This window comes from Heloderma suspectum, chromosome 1 (assembly GCF_057233095.1).
Source record: "Heloderma suspectum isolate Gila_16-S chromosome 1, 16-S_ref, whole genome shotgun sequence".
Classification (NCBI taxonomy): Eukaryota; Metazoa; Chordata; class Lepidosauria; order Squamata; family Helodermatidae; genus Heloderma; species Heloderma suspectum.
In genome coordinates, this window is record NC_139458.1 from 35,359,600 (window position 1) to 35,384,623 (window position 25,024).

At 44.0% G+C, this 25,024-nt stretch overlaps 1 protein-coding gene across 1 annotated transcript in view; it reads left to right on the forward strand.

Moving 5' to 3' along the window:
* The first annotated feature begins 8,599 nt into the window (after positions 1-8,599).
* The window catches only part of CCDC88C (coiled-coil and HOOK domain protein 88C), a 152,572-nt gene continuing 136,147 nt past the window's right edge, over positions 8,600-25,024 (forward strand). Inside the window, exons 1-2 of the mRNA XM_084840695.1 lie at positions 8,600-9,256; positions 11,611-11,711. Of these exons, the coding sequence (XP_084696821.1) occupies positions 9,197-9,256; positions 11,611-11,711 (161 nt within the window). The 5' untranslated portion in view covers positions 8,600-9,196. The remainder of the gene's footprint in view (positions 9,257-11,610; positions 11,712-25,024) is intronic.

Below are 25,024 nucleotides of genomic sequence, written 5' to 3' on the forward strand. Positions count from 1 at the left end.
TCCCTCCTTGTGAATAACCAAAGAACGAAATTTTTAATTCTCCTTCTGAGCATTGAAAATGGCATTGCTTGCCATCCTTCTACCTTTTCTTTGTCCTATCATTCTGTAAAGCCAGCCTATTCCTACCTTTCAAGAACTAACACTTTTAGACAACACATGAATGGAGGCACTTTGTTGATGGCTGGAACCGTTGCTGGGAGACAGTAGGAGAGAGAAGAATCACTCTGTTTACAGTTACAAAGTATATTTGAAAATGCCTTCACTTGGGACATTCCTCCCTCCCTCCAGTTTGTTTCAGAGTCGTTGCAAGATGGCAACAAGACGCCTGAGGAAATAGCAATATCAAGACATCTGTCTCTTCAAGTCTGAGTTGAAACTGCTTGGCTGAATCTTGCATGAAAGGAGTTTTTTCTTTAAAAAAAAATATTCGGGGCAATCCATTAGGTTGATTTTAATTCCAAAAATGTAAGGGAGGACTCTGCTGTTGTATTTTTAATTTATAGTTTTCACCAAACTAGAGAGACATTGCAACAATAAAACATAATCCTATACTTGTCTACTCAGAAAGAATCCCCCTTGTGTTTAAGTGGAACTTACTTCCAGGTATGTATGTGGAGGATTGCAGGCTAAGGCAAGAGGTAAATCCCAGTGAAGAAAGTGGGACTTAACTTCTGCCTAAACACGTTGCTTAACTAAGTCTCATGGTCCAGTTGGCACTGGCAGATGCCCTAGTGCAGCCTTCCTCAACATGGTGCTCTCCAGATGTGTTAGCTGTAACTCCCATAATCTCCAGCCAACACTGCCAAATACTGTGTATGGGGATGGCAGAAGTTGTAGTCCAACACATCTGGAAGGCACCAGGTTGTGGAAGGCTGTCCTAACAATGGAATGTTTGGTCCCCTGGTTTGTGAGCACCTCTCTCTCTCTCTGATTATATGGATCCATTGTTCGTAGCTTACATCATCTCTTTGTGTGTGTTGTGTGTTTCTTATATTTGTTTAAAGTATTTTTATCCTGCTTTTCAGGCAAAAACACCCCCCTGCCCCGAATGGCTTCCAATCAGTCAGCAAAAAAGACAGTCCCTGCCTGCAGGCTTATGTTCTTGATGGGTCCTGCATGATAGTTTGCTGTTGCATCCAGCTGAGCAGAGTTAGGTTCTTATATCTTTTAGGGCACAATCCTATGCACGTTTAGACAGAGAAAAGGCCTACAACTCCCAGCATGCCCCAGCCAGCTATGTTGGGTAGGCCTTTTCTAGGATCATAGGATTAAATTAATTAAAATTAATAAATGATCATTTGTTTCCCATGTTGCCCAACAATGTTAAAAACACAGAACAAAAGAGGAACTAAAATGGACAATAACAAAATAAAAATGAACAGCTAGCTGAAAACAGACAACACACAGTAGTGTAATGGGGCAAGAATCCAGCCACAGAATCAGCTGAAGGTTTGCCAAAACAAAAAGAAGCGTTGGCCTTTCTAGTCACAGTTTCCAAGAAATGCCTGCTTTTCAGCGGTGCCATTGCAGTAATTTCCATATCAGTTGTGCTAACTACATGTACATTTTGTTCTAAAACAAACTTCCAATTTGCCATGATCACCAGAGTTGATTTTCTTACTGTTCAATTTGTTGCAATATTTGAATAGCCACTAGGTGATGCAAACATTCTTAGATTGCAATATCAGTCATGATCAGTCACTGCACACACTTTTTCTGGCATTTGCCTCTCATAAGACAAATTACAGTGTTCAAAGTCTCATACTATCAGGCCTGTACAAACTGTACATATGTTAGAACTATACTTAACAGGAACATTGGGAAATGGTGTTATCTATCTAGTATATGCACTGAAAAAAAGGGGTATGGTCTAAAATTAAAGTAGGAAATAACGTAATGTTTAAAGAAGTTGCCAGGTGCAATACATAAATTGGGGGCAGTGTTAACTTGCAGTTGATTTACTCTTCCAGTGTCCTGCAAGTAGGTACCATTAGATGTTTTATAGTTCAAATTGTACCCTGTGAAGAGGAACAAACGTTTGTGCTAAACATTTTCCTACTATTCTGCTCTCCAATTCCTTTCTTCTGACGCATTGTCTACTAGAAGCACAAAAATTCATGCTAGGTTGATAGGAACTATTTGTTGGTATTGTATTAACTTGCAGAAGTGTGGACACTTCATTTCTCCATGAATTGTATTTAATTGCACTTTTCCATGAGGCTATATATAGGTTTCAGACAAAACACTCATCGGAGAGTAGCAAATAATTTCAAAATAAAAAATAATGGACATGCCTTGGTGCCTGGGGTAGCTCTTGAGAGTGTACTGATAACTTCCAAGCCATTATGAAAAATCAACACTTAAATTAGGACAAGGCCTGTTGGCCAAGTGCTCAACTGCAGTTTAAACAAGCATTTACAGCCCAGCCCTATTAATATTTCCTTGGAACTGTCAGTGTGTTCAGAAGAAAACATACATAGGATGCAACCTTCATCCTCTTGAAACTACATCACCTGAAGTCCAAGCACTCTGACATAACTGGTTCATGAAGGGGTGGAACTAGTGTTTAATAGTTTGAACTACCAATAGTCAACAAGTCATGTTACAGCATTTAGTGTTTTAGAGTGTAAAGCTATGCATGACTACTCAGAAGTAAGTTTCATTGTGTTCAGTGGGACTTACTTCTAGGTAACTGTGTTTAGGATTTCAGCCTTAGTATATTAAAATAACCTAGGGAGGTAGTGGGCTCTCCCACACTGGAGGCATTCAAGACAAGGCTGGACAGCCATCTGTCAGGGATGCTCTGACTTGGATTCCTGCATTGAGCAGGGGGTTGGACTCTATGGCCTTGTAGGCCCCTTCCAACCCGACTATTCTATGATTCTATAACTCCCCTCTTAATTGCTTCTCCCAGGGTTGTAGAAGATCAATTTATTAAGGTATACAGAAGAAAGGACAGAGGGTCACCCTTTAAGAAAGATAAGTTTTTCCAGTCGAATCTGTGGAGAATCTTGAAAAAGAGCCAGCAACTATTTTTTTTAAGCATGTCTAGAAGCATGAACTTAAGAAACATTTCACAATACATCATCACTATGCAATTTTATGTGCATCTCATAATTCTCCCAAGTATAAACTGTCCTGAGGTATGCATAAGTATAGAGGTGTATCTGAAATGCTGAGTCTGGCTGGCTCATCTTGGATTGTAGCAAAATGCTAAACTTGTTAACAATGGAGAACAGTGGAGATTCATATTTCCAGCAGTGTTGACTTAGTGAATTGTGTACACAGCCAAGACTATATAAACAGGAAGTGCTGGCATAAGACTTTAAGAGACTGATGAATAAAACTCTCCTGTTTCCGTAACAAATCGCCACCTGTTCAGGTACAGCTTTTTCATTCAGTTCAATTGGGTTGTAAGTGCCAAAGAGAGACAGAGAGAACCCATTTAGTACCACGTCATCAAAAACATAGTTTCTCTATTCAAGATCCACATGAATTTGAGTCTTTTTAACAGCACCTTTAAAAAAATTATAATTTAAACTGAATGACTGATACCACTGTTACGCTGATACGTATCTATTACCTGCCAGTATTGCTGTAACAATAAAAGCAACAATTTCAGATCCATTTTAATTTGCAGAGCTTGGTCACAGTAGTAAAGTCTGTAAATACTTGTAAAAGTCGGACTTAAGAAAATCCACAGGGGCTATCATATCTATTCAGGATAGGCTGATAAAGAAGGCTGCAAAAAGCAATAGCTTATAGAAAAGTAAGAAAAGCAGTTATGACAGAACAGGGGGGCTTTCAGACAGAAGGCTCCTATTGCTACCAAGCAGAAGGCATAGTACTGTGTAGCAATTCCATCCTTGTTTCCTTAATGGATTTCTGTGGTAAGAAAAAAGATGGTAGAAACAGTGGGAAAACATGGGAGGGTTATGAGTGGGAGGCCATATCTGGACCTCCTGTAAAATTCTGTGAATGAGGCAGGGCAATGGCAGTATAAAAACCCCTTCAGGAAGTACCCAAGGACGTTTCATCACAGAATAGTAAGGTTGGAAGAGGCCTACTCTTCTTCTGCTTTCCAGTTCCTTTCTTCTGATACATTGTCTACTAGAAGTCCCATTAGAAAACAAAGTACTGTGTATGATGGAAGACTGAGAATTGCAACCTAATTCTCTTGCAGAATTTCTTGCTTTGCAACAGTTTACACACACGTAGAGCTTTTCTGCACAAGGCATTTATTGTGCACTCATGATTCCTTAGTCATGACTCTTTACGGGTTCTTTAGATGATGTTATGATCCTCCAGTTTTGCTTCCATTTTTTAAGAGCACTTTCCTGGGGGCCTTTTAGAGCAGGGTAAGTGGGGTATTTCTGAAAGTAAAAAAAGAAGGTAGTTTCCTACTTGTATATTTGCACTATTCCAGTATAACACATTGCCAGCTAGAGGTTATGTAGCAGAGAAGCATGGAAGGAAAAGATCGTTGTGTAGAACTTAGATTGCATCTCTGTGACAAAACTGAAAGTAGATACAACATTTAACAGCTTCGTGTAGAAAAGCTCTTATTTATGAGAATGTCTACAAAGATGATTAACTTACCCCAGTGTGAGCTTTCACCCTGAGATAGCTTGGCCATCTGTTTTGCCTGCCAGTGATTAAGGATACCCTTCAGGTACAGATGTGTGATAAAATGATTGTCTAAAATCACTCTTAACAGCCACGTCCTACAGATGTTTACTTGGAAACTAGTTCCACTATGTTCAGTGGGGCTTTCTCCCTATGAAGGGTATTTAGGATTGCACTCTGAGGCTGCACTCCATCCTATGCATACTCTCTGGGTGTGTTCAATCCCTACTGAATTCACTGGGATTTACTTTCCAGTAAGCATGCATAGGATTTGATTGCATTTCACAACGATTTTAGTGCAACCTGCTTTTGGGCAAGTATGTTTTAGGCTTGCAGCCCTCAGGACAAAATACAATTTGATCCTCAATATTGGAGTTGTCAAAGGGTAAATTTACATGGCAACGGGATATCTATCATACTTTACAGATGTTATTTTGGTGCTGGAATTATATGAACTGCTCCTGAATGAGGTATAAGTGACCAGATAACTATAGACTACTTACAGACAGACAACTATAATCATAAAATGTCAGCCCTCATGGTGAGATTTCAACAAAGTGCACAACAGAAGAGCAAAATAACCAATAATCCTCTCTTTAGCAAGGTCTCTGAAATGGGCTCATGATTGATAGGCGATTTCGCAAACCAAAAGTACACGTGGCATTCTAGGAAGAACTTGAATAAACTACTTCTGGGGGTAGTAATTCCCTTTTTTCTTTTAAAAAAATCTCTTCTTGAAAACAAATTGAACTTTCAGCAGAACTGCTTGAGACTTGCATTGGAGGACAGGGTAGGAACTCATTTTCATCCACCATAATTTATGACTCTGAATTAGGAGTTGATTCAAATCCTGAGCTGTCATACAGAAATTCCCTTATCTCCCATAAGATACAGTCTACAGCTGTGTGTTCTTTCTTCAGTTGTTCGAAGTTTTGTATATTTTATTTGTTTGAGGTCTTCTTGTATCTATATACTTGAACAAAGAATAAATGTTTTTTAATGAACCCTAACAAAATTATTCCGTCGATTGGTTTTAGTTTTCTCATGTACAGATGAGGATACCTGGATACAGCGATAGTGCTTGAGTGCCCTGGGCCCCATTAGCTACTGATTTAAAATACTAAGGGGGCCGGGTTCCCTCCCCTCACCACTACTCAAGTTCCTCACTGCTGCATGGTTCTCTCTAGCATGGATGAGGATCGGCTGGTCTCCAATCTTCATTGCTTTGTTTACTCAAGCTGTCCATCCAGATCCACCCACGTTCAGTACTTGAATGGGGGGAGGGAAGCATGCCCCCCTTTTGCAATGGTCGCCATGGCTACTGTTTTTTAGAAGGCTACAGGACGGTGATTTGGTTTAAAACGGGAGGAGTCATGGGACGGGATCAGTTGCTTTCAGTAAGGGCTCCCCTCCCCCGCTCCACAATAATTTGAGCACTGGTTGAACATCCTCTGTTGAGGCTACCTTGATATGCTTACCAAGGTTGAATGACTCAGTTACAGGGGAGGAGGGACAGGAAGCCCTTTCGAAGTTTCTGAACAACAGTTTGTATGCACTGCAGCAGGTGCTGCTTTGCTTCTCCAATCTGAAAGTTTACCACACATTGCTAGTGTATCACTGTAATTAAGAGAATGTGCTATGAGATGGAAGGAAGTCCCTGGTTAGACTCAGTTAACTCATTAACTTGCTGGGTGGCTTTAGGCATGCTACAGTTTCTTGGCTCCACTCTCCCCACCTGTAGCACTGGGATAGAACAATAATAATAATCACTTACCTTATCTTGCAGGGAAGAGCAAGAAAATACGTTAAATGCTTTGAACACGCTCTAGCACTGGGGCAAGCAAAAGGTGCAGGGATCCTATCAAGCTCTTTAGAAGAGTCCTCTAATGCGGCTTTTGGCACCACTACAACCAAAGTATTGATGGCTTGGTACTGAATCCAGCTGGAACTCACGCTTCTCAATGGAAGGACTGCCTGTTTGAGTTTCCAAGGGGGTCACTGTCTTAGGGTGTTTCCAGATGAGGCTTTTATGCTACTATTGCCCTTCCTCAATCCTGGAATTTTATGAGAGGTCCAGCCAATGTCTTCCACTCAAAACCCTCCCATGGTTGCCCACTGTCTTTTTCAGTCTTTCTTCTTACCCAGAAAATCTGGCAAGCGGAAGAAGACTGAAGAGGTGCATAATGCCTTCTAATTGGTAGCACCAGGAACCCTCCATCTGGAAGCACCCTTAGGGGACAATCCTATGCACGTTTAGACAGGAAAAAAAGCCTACAACTCCCAGCATTCCTCAGCCAGCCATGCTGGCTGGGGAATGCTGGGAGTTGTAAGCTTTTTCTCTGTCTAAACATGGATAGGATTGCCCCCTTAGTCTGCTGCAGCCAAAACAACTGAAGGCACAGCCCTATAGGTTCTGTCCATGCAAAGTGGAAGCCCCCTGAACTTGGAGGCTTTCACATATCCAATGCCCTGCCAGGCTGAAGCCAGCAGGGCAGGAGGAACGGCAGGGGCAAACTTTGCCTCGACATCCTCCACTCATTGCTCTTTTTGCTAGATGGGCTTTTTTGCCCGCCTGGAGATGGTGCTTCAGAGGGGAAAGGGAAAGAGGCAGGAAGAGGCTCAGGACAGGTTGTATCCTGGCCTCTGTGGCCTCCTCCCCTCCCTGCCCACTGGGACACCCTCTTTCCCCTCTCTCTAAGGTCAATTTTCCGACCTTGGAGGCCAGCTGGTGCGGTTCTTTCCACGCTGGCTGTGAGGGGTTGGTGGGTCAGGTCTCCGACTCCTCCTTCCAAGGTCAGAGTACTGTCTCTGATCTCAGAAGGGGGATCCCCACTATCCTATGCGCCCCTCAGAAAATGTCTAGGGGCCGGAGGATTGCTGCCTTAATTCTGTGGTACTTTAAGGCCTAACAAAGGAATGACGGCATAAGCTTTTGTGGACTAGAGTCTACTTCAATCGGATGGAAGTCTGGTTCGAGCTTGGGTCTGACCCTTGTGTTAAGACCTACTATATAAGCGCAACCATTTATTTTTATTTAATTCACTGTTAGGATATAAACTGCGCATGTTGTTAGCTCTTGTTCGATAGCAAAAAATGCCTTGTTGGTCTTAAGCGATTGGAGAACGCCAGTGTGAACGGCAAAAGCAAAACAAGGGAAGAAAGCTTCTCCAAAGCGGCGGAGTTGTACTCTGCCTCCCCTCTCGTCCTTACTGAATTCCCATGACCCTGCGGGCTTTAATCCTGTATGAAGGGTCGCTTGCCCGGTCCCCTTTCTGCTTCGGATGTTTTTGGCACGAATTCATATTTAAACACAACAGGCAAAGCCGAATGCTGCAGTCATGCTAGCAAAGGCCATTAGCGCAGAAGACAAACATCTCGTGCAGCTCAAAAGACCCCCCCCCCCTTTCTGGGGACCTTCATCCGACTCGACTGTTTCTTTGCTCTGAAAACCAGGGCCCGCCGTTTCTCCGCCTCGCGCCAACTGAAGCAGCCTGCCCGGAATGTGCCCTTTCCTCCTCCTCTCGCCGTCCAGGAGCTTATCTGGACGGGTCGCCCCCCCGCCCTCTGGGGGTTGAGCGCCAGCCGAGCGTCGCGGTGAGCGCGATTTGCGCGCCAGGACTACGCTCGACACAGCCACACAGCTCTTCTCGGTTCAGACAGAGATCTCCCTAGCCGGCTTCCGCGCGTACTTGTGCGGAAGGAAAGACCCGCTTCCAACGGGACGGACTTCGCAAGGCGCCGCGTGCAGGGTCGCGTTTCCCGACCACGCGGGGCTCTCTCGGCTTCGCCAGCGCCGAACAAGTAATACCTTCGCAGCCCGATTAGGCCAGAGGCCACTTCCATTGGTCAGTTGCAACCCTTTCCCCCAGACACTCATTCGCAATCGGCGACGTCGATCAACGCGCCTGGGTGTTTTCTAGCGCCCCGCTCCGCTCCTCCTGCCTCCTCCCCCCCCCCGCCGGCGTCTGGCTCCAGCGTACGAGGGAGGGGCCCTTCCTGCTACAGGTAGCAGGGGTTGCACCGCCCGGGACTTCGCGGGGCTTTCGCGGAGGCGGCCTGAGCGCCCCACAGCCACCCGGCGGAGCTGGGGGCGCTGCGCGTGTCGCTGCCCCGAGCTTTGCTTCCGGGAAGGCAGAACACTTTCCGCGGCTCTTCTCCAAAGAGCCCCCCTTCGGGTCTGCCAAGCAGCTGCCAAGCTCCGAGAGAGGCGGCGGCGGCGGCGGCGGCGCCCGCTACAATCCGAGGGCAAGCAGACGGCCGGCCGCTCGAGTCGGATACCGCCGCCCCGTTGCTACCCATCAGCAGGTTGCTGGCGGGGGCGCGCGGGCCTCGAGGGCGCGGCGGCGGCGAGCGAGCGGAGCGCGCGGCCCGGGCGCAGCTGCGCGTCTCTCCGTCCCTCCCCACGCCAGCCTAGGGGAGGGGAAAGAGATGAGCCTCGCGCTGTTCCCCTGCTAGGCGACTCCTCGCGGGCCATGGGCTCCTCGCCTTTGTTCCCCGCGTGAGCCAGCCAGCCCTTGCCGAGCGCCCCCTTCTCGCCACCCGAGGCCAAGAGGAGCCTGCCCGGGGCAGCATGGATGTGACCATTTCCGAACTCCTGGAGCTCTTTCTGCAGAGCCCCTTGGTGACCTGGGTGAGTGCGCAAAGCGGCCGCGCGTTGTTGTCCCAGTTGCTGGGGACGGGGGGGGGGGGAGGCGGGCGGCTACCGAGCGCCTCGCTTGGGGAGGCAGTCGCGGGGGCGGGGAGGGAGAGCGAGCCCCCGGCGGGCTGCGCCTCGCGGAGCACCTGGAGGTCCCCCGGGAAAGGCGTGTTGTGTCGGGGGAGAGGCGCGGCGCGCGGGTTAGCAGGAGCTCCTGGGACGACAGGCAGCGCAAGGGTGCGCTTATGCCTTTGTCGGCGTCGCTTCGCTCTCGGCTTCCGCGTGGAGACGAGTTGGTGGAGTTGAATTGTGTGCGACGTGTTTGGGGAGAGGTATCTTCAGCGGAAGCCACTTAGAATAGATTTCTTGAAATCATACGTTGCAACAAGCGTGCCTGTTGCTAGGTTCGCCAGATCGAAATGTAAAAAAACCGCACACCAAACACACACACGCGCGCGCGCGCGCACACACACGCTGGCAACTCTGCTCTTGTTAGAAATGGTACGTCCATTCATTGTGTGTTGTGGAAAGGAGACATTTAGTATACGAGCTGTTGGCCTTCAGGAATGAAGATTCTCTTCTCTTTGAAAGGACGTGGCATCTTGATCCCAGCAAGGTGTCAGAAGTTGCTTAACGGAGTGAGGTGGGGGTGGGACATTCGTCCTTTAAATTAAAAGTGTATGTGCCCTGTAACTATTGAAGCTGCTTCAAAGATAACACTTGCCACACAGATGCTTCTGTGTAAGAAAAAAGTGTTCAAACCACATGTGGATCATGCATAACATTGGGTTACCATGGGTTACACACACACACACACACACACACACACCTCTTTTGCTTCAGTAAACACACTCTAGAAAGCCCTAATCTGCCATGGCTTTCTTCCCAGCTCATCCTGTACAGTCTGTGTCCACATGGTGAAATGGATGCATGTGTGTTATCGCCAAGCATGTGGTGATTTTCTTGTGGTTTGTGTGCGCCTTCCTATGCAGAAGTGCTATTCATGTGAGAAATTTTTTGCACTGTACACAGGTACAATTCCCAATACATATTCTTATCTGGGACAGGAATTTCCTAACAAAAGGCTAAGAAGATTCTGCTTATGTTGCAAGTTACCTTTTCTGAGGTTTGAAAGAACAAGTGGACCTTGTATCCAGAAGAGGAAAAGTTTCTGAGGTCGCCCTCAGGACCTATTTTTGTGTGTGTTTTTAAGACAAAAATTATATCCTGGCAAAACATTGCTCAAAATGGGAGGAGTTTGCAGAAATAACTGCAAAGAAAGGCAGTTGTTTTTTGTTTAATACACTTTAACAAGTGTTGTACGAAGAGTGCTCTTTTTTCCTTTCTTGCAACCTGGCATTAGCCATATGTTTGACTCCTGCTGAAATCAGTGGGACTAAAAAGTGCTTAACCTGGACCGGATTGTGCCACCATGTTTACAGTGTGGAAGGAAATGAAAGATAATCTAATGCGCCTTTCTGTCTTGAACAATATTTGTATCCAGATTTGTATCCAGATTAACCTAGGCTGGGTTTGCACATGCAACAGAATAAGGTGATAGACTATACTGTACTGCACTGCATCAGGCTGCAGGTGGGAGATCTGAATTTTTTAATGCTCCCCTAAATAAATTCCCTGTAAACAGAAAACTAGCACAGCAGGGAGAAGGCTAGATTAGAACTTCCCCTGATGCGTTGTTTACATGCAGTGAGTATTTACATAGAGCAAGATTCAGAAGTGATCTCTGACTATGTCATCATTCTCTTGTCTCATTCTGCTGCATGTATAGTTCAGGCCTCCATACCATCTGGAACGCAACCAGAAAGTAATAGGAGCAAGCCAAGCTTATTTATCATGGCTGTAGAAGGAGGACAACTTTTTGGTAATCTGGTGTTGTTTTGCTTATAGTGGCCAACAAGATTCTCAAGATTTAAAAACAACAACAACCCATATCCTTTAAAAACAAAACAGTGGGCAGCCTGGTGCCCTCCAGATGTTTTGGACTATAATTCCCATAATCCCTGGCCACTGGCATCCTGGCTATGGCTGTGGTCCAAAACATACGGAGGCACCAGGTTACCCAGCCTTAGATGTTGTCAGGCTTGCATGGAGAATCAAAATGGGGTTAAGTAAGGCCTTGGAAGAAGTCTAGATCTGTCCCAAATGCTTTTGAGATGGATTTATAGGAGAAAGGATGGTGGGTATTCTTCTTTAAAGTTAATGGACACTTTTTCACAGATCTTAATATAGTTTACTGGTATGATCGCAGGTGTCTTGGGCGAAGTAGGAAACTGTTTGTGTGTTTCATTTTTGAGTTCATTTTCTAAAATAGCTCTTTTTTCTGGCAGGTGAAAACATTTGGACCATTAGGGAATGGTAATGAAGAAAAGCTCGCACTGTACATGGATCTAGTAGATGGAGTCTTCCTGAACAAAATAATGTTGCAAGTGTGAGTTACAATTAAAGGAACAATTGGGGAAAATGAGTTGGTGTTATGTTATGCATGTAGATGTGGTAGAGTGAAAGTATTTGTACTGGAAATCAATGGCATTGACTGGATACCCTAGTTTCCAAGCTGGGTGGTGGTCATCTTAAGACAGGCCGCTTAACAAGATCAGCCTCGGATGGCCTTCTCTCTGTCCCATCAGCCAGGACAGCTAGACTGGTGGGGACGAGGGAGAGGGCCTTTTCTGTGGTGGCCCCCACTCTGTGGAACTCCCTCCCTAGGGAACTCCGTCATGCCCCCTCTTTAATGAGCTTCCGTCGTGCATTAAAAACGTGGTTGTTCAGGCAGGCATTTGGGGTGGGTTAGGGTATTTTAGAAAATGTTTTTATTGTAGAATTTTATTGTTTTAAATTGTTTTATTGTATGTTGTACATCGCCCAGAGTGGTGGGTGACCAGCCAGACGGGCGATTAATAAATTTAATCATCATCATCATCATCATCATCATTATCATCATCTTTTCCTCCTTTGAAAATGTAATCTTGGTTCAGCTCTGCCTCATGATTGTCACAGAAACAACCTTCCTTCTTTGCTGCTATTGACAGATTTTCAAAGCGTATGTTGAGGGTGCAATCCTATACATGTTGAGACAGAAAAAAATCCTACAGCGTTGGGAGTTCTGGGAACTTTTTCTGGCTCAACATGCATAGGATTGCACCGTAAATGTATTTTGGCCAAATCAAAAAGGAAATAGTATGTTGCAAATCCCACATTCTTGCATACTGATGGGTCTGAGGGGCACTTCCTTAAAAAAAAGTCAAGACAAGAAAAATTGATTCCATTGCTTAGCAGTAGAGTACTTGCTTTCATGCACATGGTCCCAGGTTCAAATCCTGCCACCTCCAGTGAAAGGATCTCAAGGAGCAGGGCTGGGAAAAATCTCTGCCTGAGACCTTGGAATTACCAATTGGTGTAGGCCCGCTTTACCTCAACCTGGGTCCCTCTAGGTGTTTTCGACTCCAACTCCCACCATTCCTGACTATTGGTCGTAGTGGCTGGGCTGATATGAATTAAAGGCCAAAACGTCTGGAAGGACCCAAGTTGGGGAAGGTCTGTGCAGACAGTACTACACTAGAAGGACCAGTGTTTGGTGTAAAGCAGTTTCCTAAATACATAAGACCAAAGAGATGCTTAGATGTTGAGAGTGGGGTGAGGTTGCCTTTAAAAAAAAATACTTTTTTTAATAATTCAGTTTAGGCACAGCACAACTCTTTTCTTTTTAAATGTGAAACTTTAATGTACTGTGTGTGCATTACTAGAAGCTGCACATGATAAATCTATGTACAAATTGAACTAAATCGGACAATTTTAGTGGCATATAGTTTATAAGCCATTCCAAACATGGAAGCCTCCAGAAAACAAGTTAACCTAAAATGATAATGGAGAGGAGGAGGGAGGAAACAGTGGTGTCTATGGGAAATTTTAATTTGTGCATAAGTAATCTCCCCCACTCTTCTTTTTTGAGCTCAGTTAAGCCTGACTTTGACCACATCCCTTCCCGTAGCAGAGTTTGTGACATGATGAAACAGACCTGTTTCATGTGTGCTTAATTTGAAACAAGACACATTTCAGAGAGGTCATCAAGGTAGAATACTTAGTTTTCTGAGGCTTGTGTTTCAAAAACATATAAAGTTGTCTTTATGCTCCTGCTATCATCCAACGTAATCGGGTGTAAATGTTCACAGATTTCCACAGATACAAAATTAGACAAATGTGAAGTGTTATAAAAGCAGTGACTGTTGGAGCGCCTCAGTAGAGCTAGTTTTCTTTTTTCCTTTATAGGGGCTTTCTTTTTCTTTATAGGCTACGTTGGCGATGTGCCAAGTTGTGCCTCAGGATCAGTGAAACTAAAACCTTTCTCCAGAAAGGATGGGTCTATTTAACAAACTAGAACGGTGGCATTTGTGTACATCCAGCCTAGCCTTGCACAAAGGTGGTCATGGCTACTGCCTGTGACCTCCCACTTTTCTGACTAGCTGTGTAGATTCTGCAAAGTATTTAGTGGTTGCAGAACCACTAAATGCTTTGCACTAAAAAATCACAGAAAGTTTCCCCCCCCACACTGTTGTTTTTGGCTTCACGGAGCTTTCAAAGGAGAAGAATGCAAATGTGTTTCCAATGCAGACTCATCAATTCTTCAGGCCTGGTGTAAAACTGTCCTTTAAGTGTTTGGCTCGGTACCTTCTTCTGCTGACTCTTGCCGAATCTGATCATATATTTTCTGACTTGTTGAGTTAATATAGGTTCCCTTGGCAGTTGATCACTCTCCTTACTTCCTGCTTCGAGCACTGATGCATTAAATAGCAAAGCCCCTTCTGTTAAATTGTCTGAATGCTTTTATATATTTTTCTTGCCAATCTTACATGATATTAAGTCTTCCCATTGTCCTGTTCAATGGAACTGGTAGAATGCAAATCACATGTTCATGTGACTTTACACCTAGATGCCATCTGGATGGGTGGATTTGGATTTTTATGTTTCCCTGTGATTGCAGTTAACTTCAAGATGCAGCAAAACTGTTTTACCAAAAACAGGATATAGAGAAGGTGATATTATTAGTAACGCTACTGTTATTGCTTTGCATAATGGCTGGTGCACTTTGGGTCTTGAAATTGGGTTCAGAAACTGCCTCTGCCATTGAGCAAGCTGTGCTTTCTTTTCATGGCTTCCCTCTCTGTAATATAGTTACAGAGTTCATCTGTAACTATAGTTCATTCATACTATACTGGGAAGTATTAAATTGGTTCCTGGTTTACCATTTTGGTTGGAAAGAGCCTAACAGAGTGACTGTGCTTGGACCTCTTGATGAGGTCTACAACTGTACATGGCTTGAACCAAGGTATCTTGGGTACTGAACCAAGGTATCTTGGGTACTGAACCAAGATATTGGCCTGATTCACACATAATGTTAACCCATGGTTTATTTAACCTGTGGTTTGTCACCTTACCCAGGGTTCGCCTGGCAGACAAACAAACTGTGGTTCTTGGGTTCTCTTTTTCCATCCTCTTCCTTCAGCCGTTCCCTCCCTGTATCCCAAATGCCTTTGGAATGATAACCCATTTAAATGATAACCCATTTAAACCCATGGTATAAACAACCCTGAGTTCATGACTCAACAACAAACCATGGGTTCTCTTTCTGGGTTGTTTGTGGTTAGCAATTCATGGTTTGTTAGCATGGCTGCGTTCAATAATCACATCTCAGAATTCAGCAACCCATACCATGGGTTAGCATTATTTGTGAACCAGGCCACTGGCTCTCAAGCTAAAATGGAATAAATGTTTTGATGGATGATCCAAATGTTGAGTATGTATCTCATTATGTTCTTTAAGTTGTTGTGTTACATAGGATTTAAGGTTGTACTTTATGTTTAAAAAAGCACAGTAGATGGCTTGTGCAGCATGAATTAATCTGGTAACCTTAGATCCTTGGGCTGTGGGTGGGTGGCAGAGCTGTGACTTGGTAGTTAGACAACTGGGCTGCTTGTCTGAAGATAGTGTGGATCTGATTGATGGACGTCTTTCCCTGCAGTACTCATAGCTTTTGTTATTTATGTTTTGAAATGTTGTGATTGATTGCTTTATTACAGCGATAGTCTGACTTTCCTTGAAGGAGCCTAAGGCTGTGTACATGATCATCTTCCTCTCCATTTTATTCTCACAACAACCCTGTGAGGTAGGTCAGGCTGAGAATCAGTGACTGGCCTAAAGTCACCCAGTAAGTTTAATGGCCAAATGGGGATTTGAACCCCAATCTCCTGAGTATCAGTCCAACACTCTTAACTGCATTATTGGAAGCCCCCTTAAGAGGGTTGCCATTAAACGCAGCCTATAGAAGTTTAAAATAAAAAGAGGTGGCTAGTTAGATGAGTTTCTTGTGTAAGCTCTAGGACAGGGGTGGGCAATTTGCAGGCCAAAATATCTGGAGGGACACAACTCCCATAAGCCCCCTAGCCAGCATAGCCAGTGTTGATGGATGATGGGAGTTATAGGCCAAAACATCCGGGGTGGGTGAGAAGTTGCTCATCCCTTCAATAGGAAAGCCTTCCTCAACCTTGGGTCTCCAGATGGACTACAACTCCCATCATCCCTAACCATTGGCCATGCTAACTGGGGTGATGGGAAGTGAAGTCCAAAAGCATTTGTATTTGCATCTGAAGACCCAAGACTGGAGAAGGCTTCCATAGGGATTGAGTAAACCTCAGTACCTCTGATGACCCCAGTAGCTCTAATGTACTTTGAGCAGAATGGAGGTGAGGAAGACGTAGCTGGTAGATACAGATTTAAAGTAATGTCTGTTTTGTCCCACACTTGAATATCTTTATCTCTTGCAGTTAGCTTAGGGAGTTATTTTAGCTCATTGATCTAACCTGCCAGAATCATTTTCTTCTGTACCAGAAGTTAACAGTTTTTTGTCCCTTTCCCCTTTGAGATGATTTTATGGGCTGGTTAGATAGGAGTGCAAATCATGGTTGGTCATGAGGTGCAGAAATTCTGTAATAATACTGAGCATGAGCTGGGCTTTTCCTGTGGATTGCCAAACTTTGACAATTGTTGCCCAGACTCCTGTCATCACATCTGAGCTTTTCGTTGATTTATGGTTGTTTTAATGTCCTACGAATTGGCTGAGTATAGTGGTTTTATGCTATATTTTTAGTTTGCTGTGATGGTTTATGTGGGGTTTTAAATGCTTGTAAATGATTAGGATTATTTATTTCTTAGGAAAAGTAGTTAATACATTTTATAATAACTATGGATTATTATTGGAGATAAATTCCAGGCAAAAATGGGTATGAGCAAAAACAAAGATGGCAAGGACCTAACAGAAGCAGAAGAGAGCAAGAAAAGGTGGCAAGAATATACGGAAGATCTGTACAGGAAGGATAATATCGGGGATAGATTTGATGGTGTGGTCAGTGAGCTGGAGCCAGACATTCTGAAGAATGAGGTTGAATGGGCCTTAAGAAGCATTGCTAATAACAAGGCAGCAGGAGATGACGGTATCCCAGCTGAACTGTTTAAAATCTTGCAAGATAATGCTGTCAAGGTGATGCATGCCATATGCCAGCAAATTTGGAAAACACAAGAATGGGCATCAGATTGGAAAAAAATCAACTTATGTCCCTATACCAAAAAAGGGAAACACTAAAGAATGTTCAAACTATCGAACAGTGGCACTTATTTCACATGCCAGTAAGGTAATGCTCAAGATCTTGCAAGATAGACTCCAGCAATTCATGGAACGAGAATTGCCAGATGTACAAGCTGGGTTTCGAAAAGGCAGAGGAACTAGAGACCAAATTGCCAATATCCGCTGGATAATGGAGAAAGCCAGGGAGTTTGATAAAAACATCTATTTCTATTTTATTGACTATTCTAAAGCCTTTAACTGTGTGGATCATAACAAATTGTGGCAAGTTCTTGGTGGTATGGGGATACCAAGTCATCTTGTCTGCCTCCTGAGGAATCTGTATAACGACCAAGTAGCAATGGTAAGAACAGACCACAGAACAACGGACTGGTTTAAGATTGGGAAAGGAGTACGGCAGGGCTGTATACTCTCACCCTACCTATTGAACCTGTACGCAGAACACATCATGCGATGTGCTGGGCTTGATGAAGCCAAGGCTGGAGTTAAAATCACTGGAAGAAACATTAACAATCTCAGATACGCAGATGATACCATGAGGAGGAGCTGAGGAACCTTATGACAAAGGTGAAAGAAGAAAGTGCAAAAGCTGGGTTGCAGTTAAACCTCAAAAAACCCAAGATTATGGCAACCAGCTTGATTGTTCACTGGCAAATGGAGGGAGAAAACGTGGAGGCGGTGACAGACTTTTGTCTTTCTAGGCGCAAAGATTACTGCAGACGCTGACTGCAGCCAGGAAATCAGAAGACGTTTACTTCTTGGGAGGAGAGCAATGACAAATCTTGATAAAATAGTTAAGAGCAGAGATATCACACTGACAACAAAGTGATCATTTTTGCATAGTGAAAGCAATGGTCTTCCCCGTAGTAACCTATGGCTGCGAGTGCTGGACCATAAGGAAGGCTGAGCGAAGGAAGATAGATGCTTTTGAACTGTGGTGCTGGAGGAAAATTCTGAGAGTGCCTTGGACTGCCAGAAGATCAAACCAGTCCATACTCCAGGAAATACAGCCAGACTGCTCACTTGAGGGAATGATGTTAAAGGCAAAACTGAAGTACTTTGGCCACATGAGAAGACAGGATACCCTGGAGAAGATGCTGATGCTAGGGAAAGTGGAAGGCAAAAGGAAGAGGGGCCGACCAAGGGCAAGATGGATGGATGATATTCTGGAGGTGATGGACTCGACCTTGGGGGAGCTGGGGTGGCAATGGCTGACAGGAAGCTCTGGTGTGGGCTGGTCCATGAAGTCACGAAGAGTTGGAAGCGACTGAACGAATAAACAACAAACATGGATTATTAAGCATATTTATCTAGCAAATAAATCTACTGAAATACCTGGCTCCGAGTAGATAAATAGGTGGAAGCAAACCTCCAGTTAGCCCCCATGATCTGCATTTGTTGTTGTTCAGTCGTGTCCGACTCTTCGTGACCCCATGGACCATAGCATGCCAGGCCTTCCTGTCCTCCGCTCTCTCCCGGAGCGTGCTCAAATCCATATTCATTGCATCAGTGATGCTATCTAGCCATCTCATCCTCTGCCGTCCCCTTCTCCTTTTGTCTTCAGTCTTTCCCAGCATCAGGGTCTTTTTCAGTGAGTTTTCTCTTCGCATTAGGTGGCCAAAATATGACCTGCACAATTAACATTAAAATTAGCTGGTTTGTTTCAGCAGACAATTCTCTAACCCTAGCTCAAATTCAAATTTATTTGCTGTTTTAGACTAGCCTTCCTCAACCTGGTTACCTCCGGATGTGTTGGACTGCAACATTCATCATCACCAGCCAGCATGGCTATTGGCTGTGCTTGCTGGGTGTGATAGGGGTTGTAGTACAATGCATCTGGGTAAAGCCTTTCAACATAAACAGACAAATATGTAGACAACACATTCTTACAGTATCTGTGCCAGGTAATACACAACCTTAGACTAATATCTTTATAGCAGAGTACATTAATCTGACAATTTTGATTTTAATAATATGGAACCTGTAACTCATATGAACCCATATGATGAATATTAGCCACATCTGTGATGTTGCACAAATAACTCTTCTACCTTCTGGTTAATCAGCAAGAGCCAGCGTAGTGTAGCGGTTGGAGTGTTGGACTAGGACTCGGGAGATCTAGGTTCTAGTCCCCAGTCAGCCATGAAGCTCGCTGGGTGACTCTGGGCCAGTCACTGACTCTCAGCCTAAACTACCTCACAGGGTTGTTGTGAATATAAAGTGGAGAGGACAAGGACCATATAAACTACTTTGGGTTTCTTGCAAGAGGAAAAAAGGTGGGATAGAAATATAATAATTAATGTAATAATAAATACTGTTGGGGATTGATATTAGCCATTTCCATTTATTTCATATCTCTTACTCCTTTCCTCAAGATGCAAGCAATTGCTGGCAACGCTTACATGGAAGCCACTATTCTGTTGTAGTCTATACACCTTTTCTGAGTACCATGGGTCTACTTTACTTGGCAGCAACCTATGTTGTCCATTTAAGATCAAACATTTTGCATTGTGTTCCTTCAGCATTGGTTGGAAATTCACACCTGTGCTGTAAAAACAAAACCTTCCTTTCTCTTACCTTTCCTCAATGTTGTATGTAGTTCAGTAAACAAGATTCTCAAGTTACTGGTGACAGCTTTGTCCTTCTTGCTTTATGCCTTGGAACAGCCTTCCCCAACCTGGTACTCACCAGATGTGTTGGACTGCTACTTCCATAGTTCCCAGCCAGCAATGGCCATGCTGGCTGGGAATGATGGGAGTTGCACTCCAATGCATCTGGAGGACACCAGGTTGGGGAAGGCAGCCTTAGAATTCCAAAGCACCAAGTGGGATTTCATGCTGAACTACTCTTAGAGTCTTTGTCTGCTCCCTCAAAATATTTCATCAAACCTGAAGATGAATTTGTGGCCCAGGAACTGAGGTGACTGTCGGTTAACATGGCTGGGAAATGATAGGTGTTTGTATATGGAGAAGTTATTCTTTTTCCTAAAACAGTAGAACTCATGGCCTCATGCTGAAACTGACTTCCAGTAGATTCAGAACAAGGAAAAGAAAGTTGTTCTTTACACCAGGCCTGGCATCAGCACAATGGAGCATTTGTTGGGGCCGTGCTCTCCAGCACGGCCCACCAGGGCTGACACCTTGTTGGTCCCATGCACGGCACCTGCTCCTACCTGGGCTTCCGGTGCTACTTAGAAACATAATAAGAGCCATGTGGGATCAGACCAAGGGTCCATCTAGTCCAGCATTCTGTTTACACAGTGGGCAACCAGCTGCCGAAGGGAAACCCACAAGCAGGGCATGAGTGCAGCAGCACCTTCTCGGCCATGTTCCCTAGCAACTGGTGTACACAGGCTTACTGCCTCTGATACTGGAGGCAGCACAGAGCCAACAGGACTAGTAGTCATTGATAGCCTTCTCTTCCATGAATTTGTCTAACTCCCTTTTAAAGCCATCCAGATTGGTGGCCATGCCTATGTCTTGTGGTAGCGAATTCCATAGTTCCAAGTACCTCATTGTGTGACGAAGTCTTTCCTTTTATCTGTCCTGAATCTCCCACCAATCATCTACATAGGATGACCGCAGGTTCTATTATTTGAGAAAAATGTATCCCTATCCACATTCTCCACTCCATGCATAATTTTGTACACCTCTATTATGTCTCCCCTTACTCAAAAGAAAATAGAGAGATTAGAGAAAAAACGTTAATTGGGTTTTTGCTGACAGCCGTGAGGCAATTAATTGCAAGTATTTGGAAGACAGCCCAGATTATGACAATACCCTTGTGGAGAAAGAAAATTTGGGACATAGCAATACATGAAAAGTTGACACAGAAGTTAAGAGTGCACAGAGGAACAAAGAAAGGAGACACCTTCAAGAAGGATTGTCAAAAATATATAGATTTTATGAAAAAATATTCAAATAGAATAACCTTGGTAGAAGCTTATAGAAATTTGTGAGACTCATGAGAAGATAATAAAGGAATGAAACAGGATGAATTAATAGATTACCTTGGAATAGAAATAGAAAATAAAGGAGGGGAGAAGAATAATCCCAAAACTGTTCAAGCTGGGGGAGGGATTTTGAATCAATATTGATGTGTTTTTGTAATTTTTTTTGAAAAATAAAAAAAATACCAAAAAAATATGTCTCCTCTTACTCTCCTTTTTTCCAAGCTAAACAATCCCAGCTGTTCTACCTTTCCTCATAGGAGAGTTGCTCCAGCCCCTTGATCATTTTAGTTGCCCTCGTCTGCACTTTTTCCAGCTCTACAATATCTTTCTTTTTTAGGTGCAGTGACCAGCGCTTTACACAGTATTCCAAGTGCGGTCGCACCTGCCAGCCATCCTCCTTCACTTGCTCACTCACCAGCTTACCCAGCAGTGGACTGTTAAAGCATCACTCCCAGGCGAGCCTGCAAGCACAAGGTTGGGAGCTGACCCCACGCCCTCATCCTTGCTTGTGGGCTTACCCATCAGCACTGCTGTACAGTTAGGTCATTTGTGGGAGCGACAGGGTGCCCAAGTGGCAGCACTGGAAGGTCAGCTGAGGGTAGCCTTCTCAGAGCCCCTCCCCCCCCCCCACAAAACCTGGGACTGCTTCACACAGTGCATAAATTAACCTGGAATTGGTAGCCGCAGGATGTGGTACTGAGCCACTAGCCTGGATGGCTTTAAAAGGATTTTGACAAATTCATGGGGGATGGGTGTGTGAAGGAGTGTTGTTAAAATGAGGCCTACCTGGGCATGGGCCACGGATCTTTTTGAGCTGTGCCCTGGTTCTTTTGAGCTGTCCTTATTGCCATTTTTTAACATTTTCCCATTGACTTGCATTGGAAAACAGAATCGGACATAACTTTCAGAGTTAGTATGATAAATACATGAAATCTGGAGAACTGGTAGCCCCTCTGGAGCTGATTGAACCTGCCCAATTTTGGGCAGTTAGGCCCAGTGGCTTTTGTGCTAGTCATAGGTAAAATTTGCTATTTTCAAGAAAGTCTGTCAAAGCAAAGAGCTATAATTTTTTTGTGCTTCCGTATAAACGTATAGCTTTTGGAGACCTGGCAGCCCCTATGGAGCTGACTGAACCTGCTAAATTTCGGGCAGTTGGGTCCAGTGGCTTTTGTGCTAGCCATGCATTCAGTTTCCTTTTCTCGAAGACTAAAAAAGTAAAAACACAGGGGATTAGAGATCCTAATCAGAAGGTGCTTAAGGTGAACATTAGGAGGTCACTATCCCTAATCTCTGGTGTAAGTTTTTTTAGGTTTAAAAAACTTCTCTCCCGCCACTTTTCTCTTCTTACATGCTCACTGTTGGGAGCTTGCTTGCAATGAAATTTTGAAGAGGGAGAAGGAAGGGAAGAAAGCGCTCCATGTGAAATACTGTTATTTCACACAGCATCTGATTTTACTGCCCCAAACTGGAACCTTTGCCTTCTGCAGAAGTTTAGTAACTTCAGTACAGCAGAGGATCCAGTCAGCCTCCACAAACTTCTTTTTCCCCTTCCCCTTTAATTTCTCCTAAATAGCTGTAGGATTCAAATTATTCCAAAAGGAGGATTATGTGGCATCATGATCGAGGACCTGCTGAGGCTTTTAAATAGGTTCTACAGTTTCAAAAAGCTCGAAGAAGCCCTCAGCCACCTCACCAAGTTAATTTAAGGATGTGCAGTACTTACAAACCCTCCACAGCCTCCTAAATTCCTCTGAAGTACTACCTCTCTGAAAGGAGCTACTTGGCTTAGCGGAGTCTCTCTACCCCCCCCCCCGAACATTTCCAATCACCAGTCTTCTTTTCTCTCTCCCTGCCCCCCTATCCTTTGTGTCTTTTCTTTATTCCACCAAGAGCATATCTTGGGGAATTCTTAAAGAGAATTCTCTTCGGTGGGAAAGAGAAGTTCTGAACTGTATTTGACTTTATACAAACAGACGAGGGCTTGTTTTTCTCCTTCTCACTCAAGCCTTTGAGAAAAGTGGGTTCACATGGTTGCAGAAGAAACAAATCTGGGGCTGTTTTGTTTTTCAGTTGCCATTAACCAGCAATAGGAAGGTCTGTAGCTCAGTGGTAGAGCACATGCTTGGTATGCAGAAGATCCCAGGTTCAATCCCCAGCATCTCCAGGTAGGACTACGAAAGAATCCTGCCTCAAACTCTGGAGAGCCACTGCTGCCAGTCAGTGTCAACGATACTTCGCTAAATGGATCCAGGGTCTGATTCAGCATAAGGCAGCTTCCTATGTTCCTATAAACAGAAAGCTTTAATAAAAATAAGAGTTTTTTGGTTTATTTTTTAAGTGGAGGGGAAATAAATATTGCTAATTTATTCAGTTCTTTGTATGCTTTCTCAGAGGTCCCATTATGTTTAATGAAGTTTACTCTCAGGAAAGTGTGCATAGGGTTCCTTTTTGCAGGGAGGTTTGCACCTTAATGTTCTGCATGTTTATTTAGTCCTGAGTTGTGAGCATGGTACTGCAAGCTTAATACAGTGCCCACCCAATTCCGTCTAATGAATTGACTACCCTTTCAGCTCAGTCTTGTGCATGTTTTGTCATTTATGGGTTTGTTTTTTTTGCATGAACTCTAGCTTCAGTGGTGAGGGAAAGGCACTTAGTATATGCTCAGAGTTTCTTCATAACTTAGTCCTAGTTTTGAAAACAGATTCATTGGCTGAATTCTGGCACAAATGAAGTTATGGGGAGGAAGATACAACGAGAGCTTGTGCATAACGAGGAGGTGGAGTTGCACAAAACAAGACATCTGTTTTTATGAAGAGTTGCTGGAGGATGGTAAGATGAGGAAGGGTGGTTTCATGGAGGTGAATAGAATTGGTAGGAGGAGAGTGTAAGTTCTCAGTGGTGAAAGAAAAGCATTCTGCACATGCTCAGAGGCACTCTATAATTAAGAACATAAGAGCTGTGCTGCATCAGGCCAAGGTTCATCTAGTCCAGCATTCTGTTCACACAATGGCCAACCAGATGCCCACAGGAAACCCATAAGCAGGACATGAGTGCAATAGCCCCTTCCCACCCATGGTCCCCTGCTACTAACATTGGTGAAATGTAAATAAGTTCTAGTCATTCTAAATTTGCATGCATGTATATCCTTCAGAAACTTTGCAGGTTTCTTGCCTGGGGGACACCTCTAATGACCTGCGCATTTTCATACAAATTTACCCAAAAGCTATTGAGGAAGAGGTGAATGGAAGGGAAAGCAAATCACTCCCTCCCCCAAATCGGAGAACTCCCCTTCCACATGAACCGCAGCACCTGTATTTCTGAAACTTTGCTGGTTTCTTACCTAGGGATAACTGTAGGCGGTCTGTAATTTTCAGAACAATGGGCCACAAGGAACATAGGGAAATAAGTATGTCCTCTTTTGGAGACCTCAAAATGTCAAGGCCACCTTTGCATAAAAACCCTTGTGGCGATCATTCTGAAATTTGGCAGACATGATCTCCTCTGATGGGGCAATGAATCCTGAAATTTTTATCCAATTCTTCCAACTAATAAAAATGTTGTTGGCAGTTCCCTTTAAAAGAAAATCAAAATATAAACCCTGCACCTATTTTTCAGACATTGGGCAGGTGGAATCCCCTTCTAGGGAGCTACTATGCCTGAAATTATCATCCAGTTCAGACCAAGAGAAAAAAGTTAGTTTTTTTTCTTAATTTCCCATGGTAGTCAATAGGAAGCATAAAGACTCATTTTTCCAAACATTGACTCAAGTTTGGTGATGAGCTGAAGTGGTCCGACTACACATTGGCCAGAGCAGAAGCGGGATGTTTTCCAAAACGCTGAATTGGGGTCTGAACTGACGTGTGTGTATGTCGTATATATGTAATCTATACGCATAACACACGCACACCCCACACGCATGTGTGCACACACACACACACACACACACTTATATATATTAGAGGTGCGCTTAGACTCGGATATATATATATATATATATATATATGCATGCATGCATGCATGCATGCATGCAAATCTGTGTTATGGGCCTGTGACCCAGATGTTTTAAGAACCTAGCAAGGCCCCTGGGTGTGTGAACTCTTATTAAGCATAATAGCAGAGAGTCATACTTCTTACAAAGAGGCATTGGTGTCCTCGT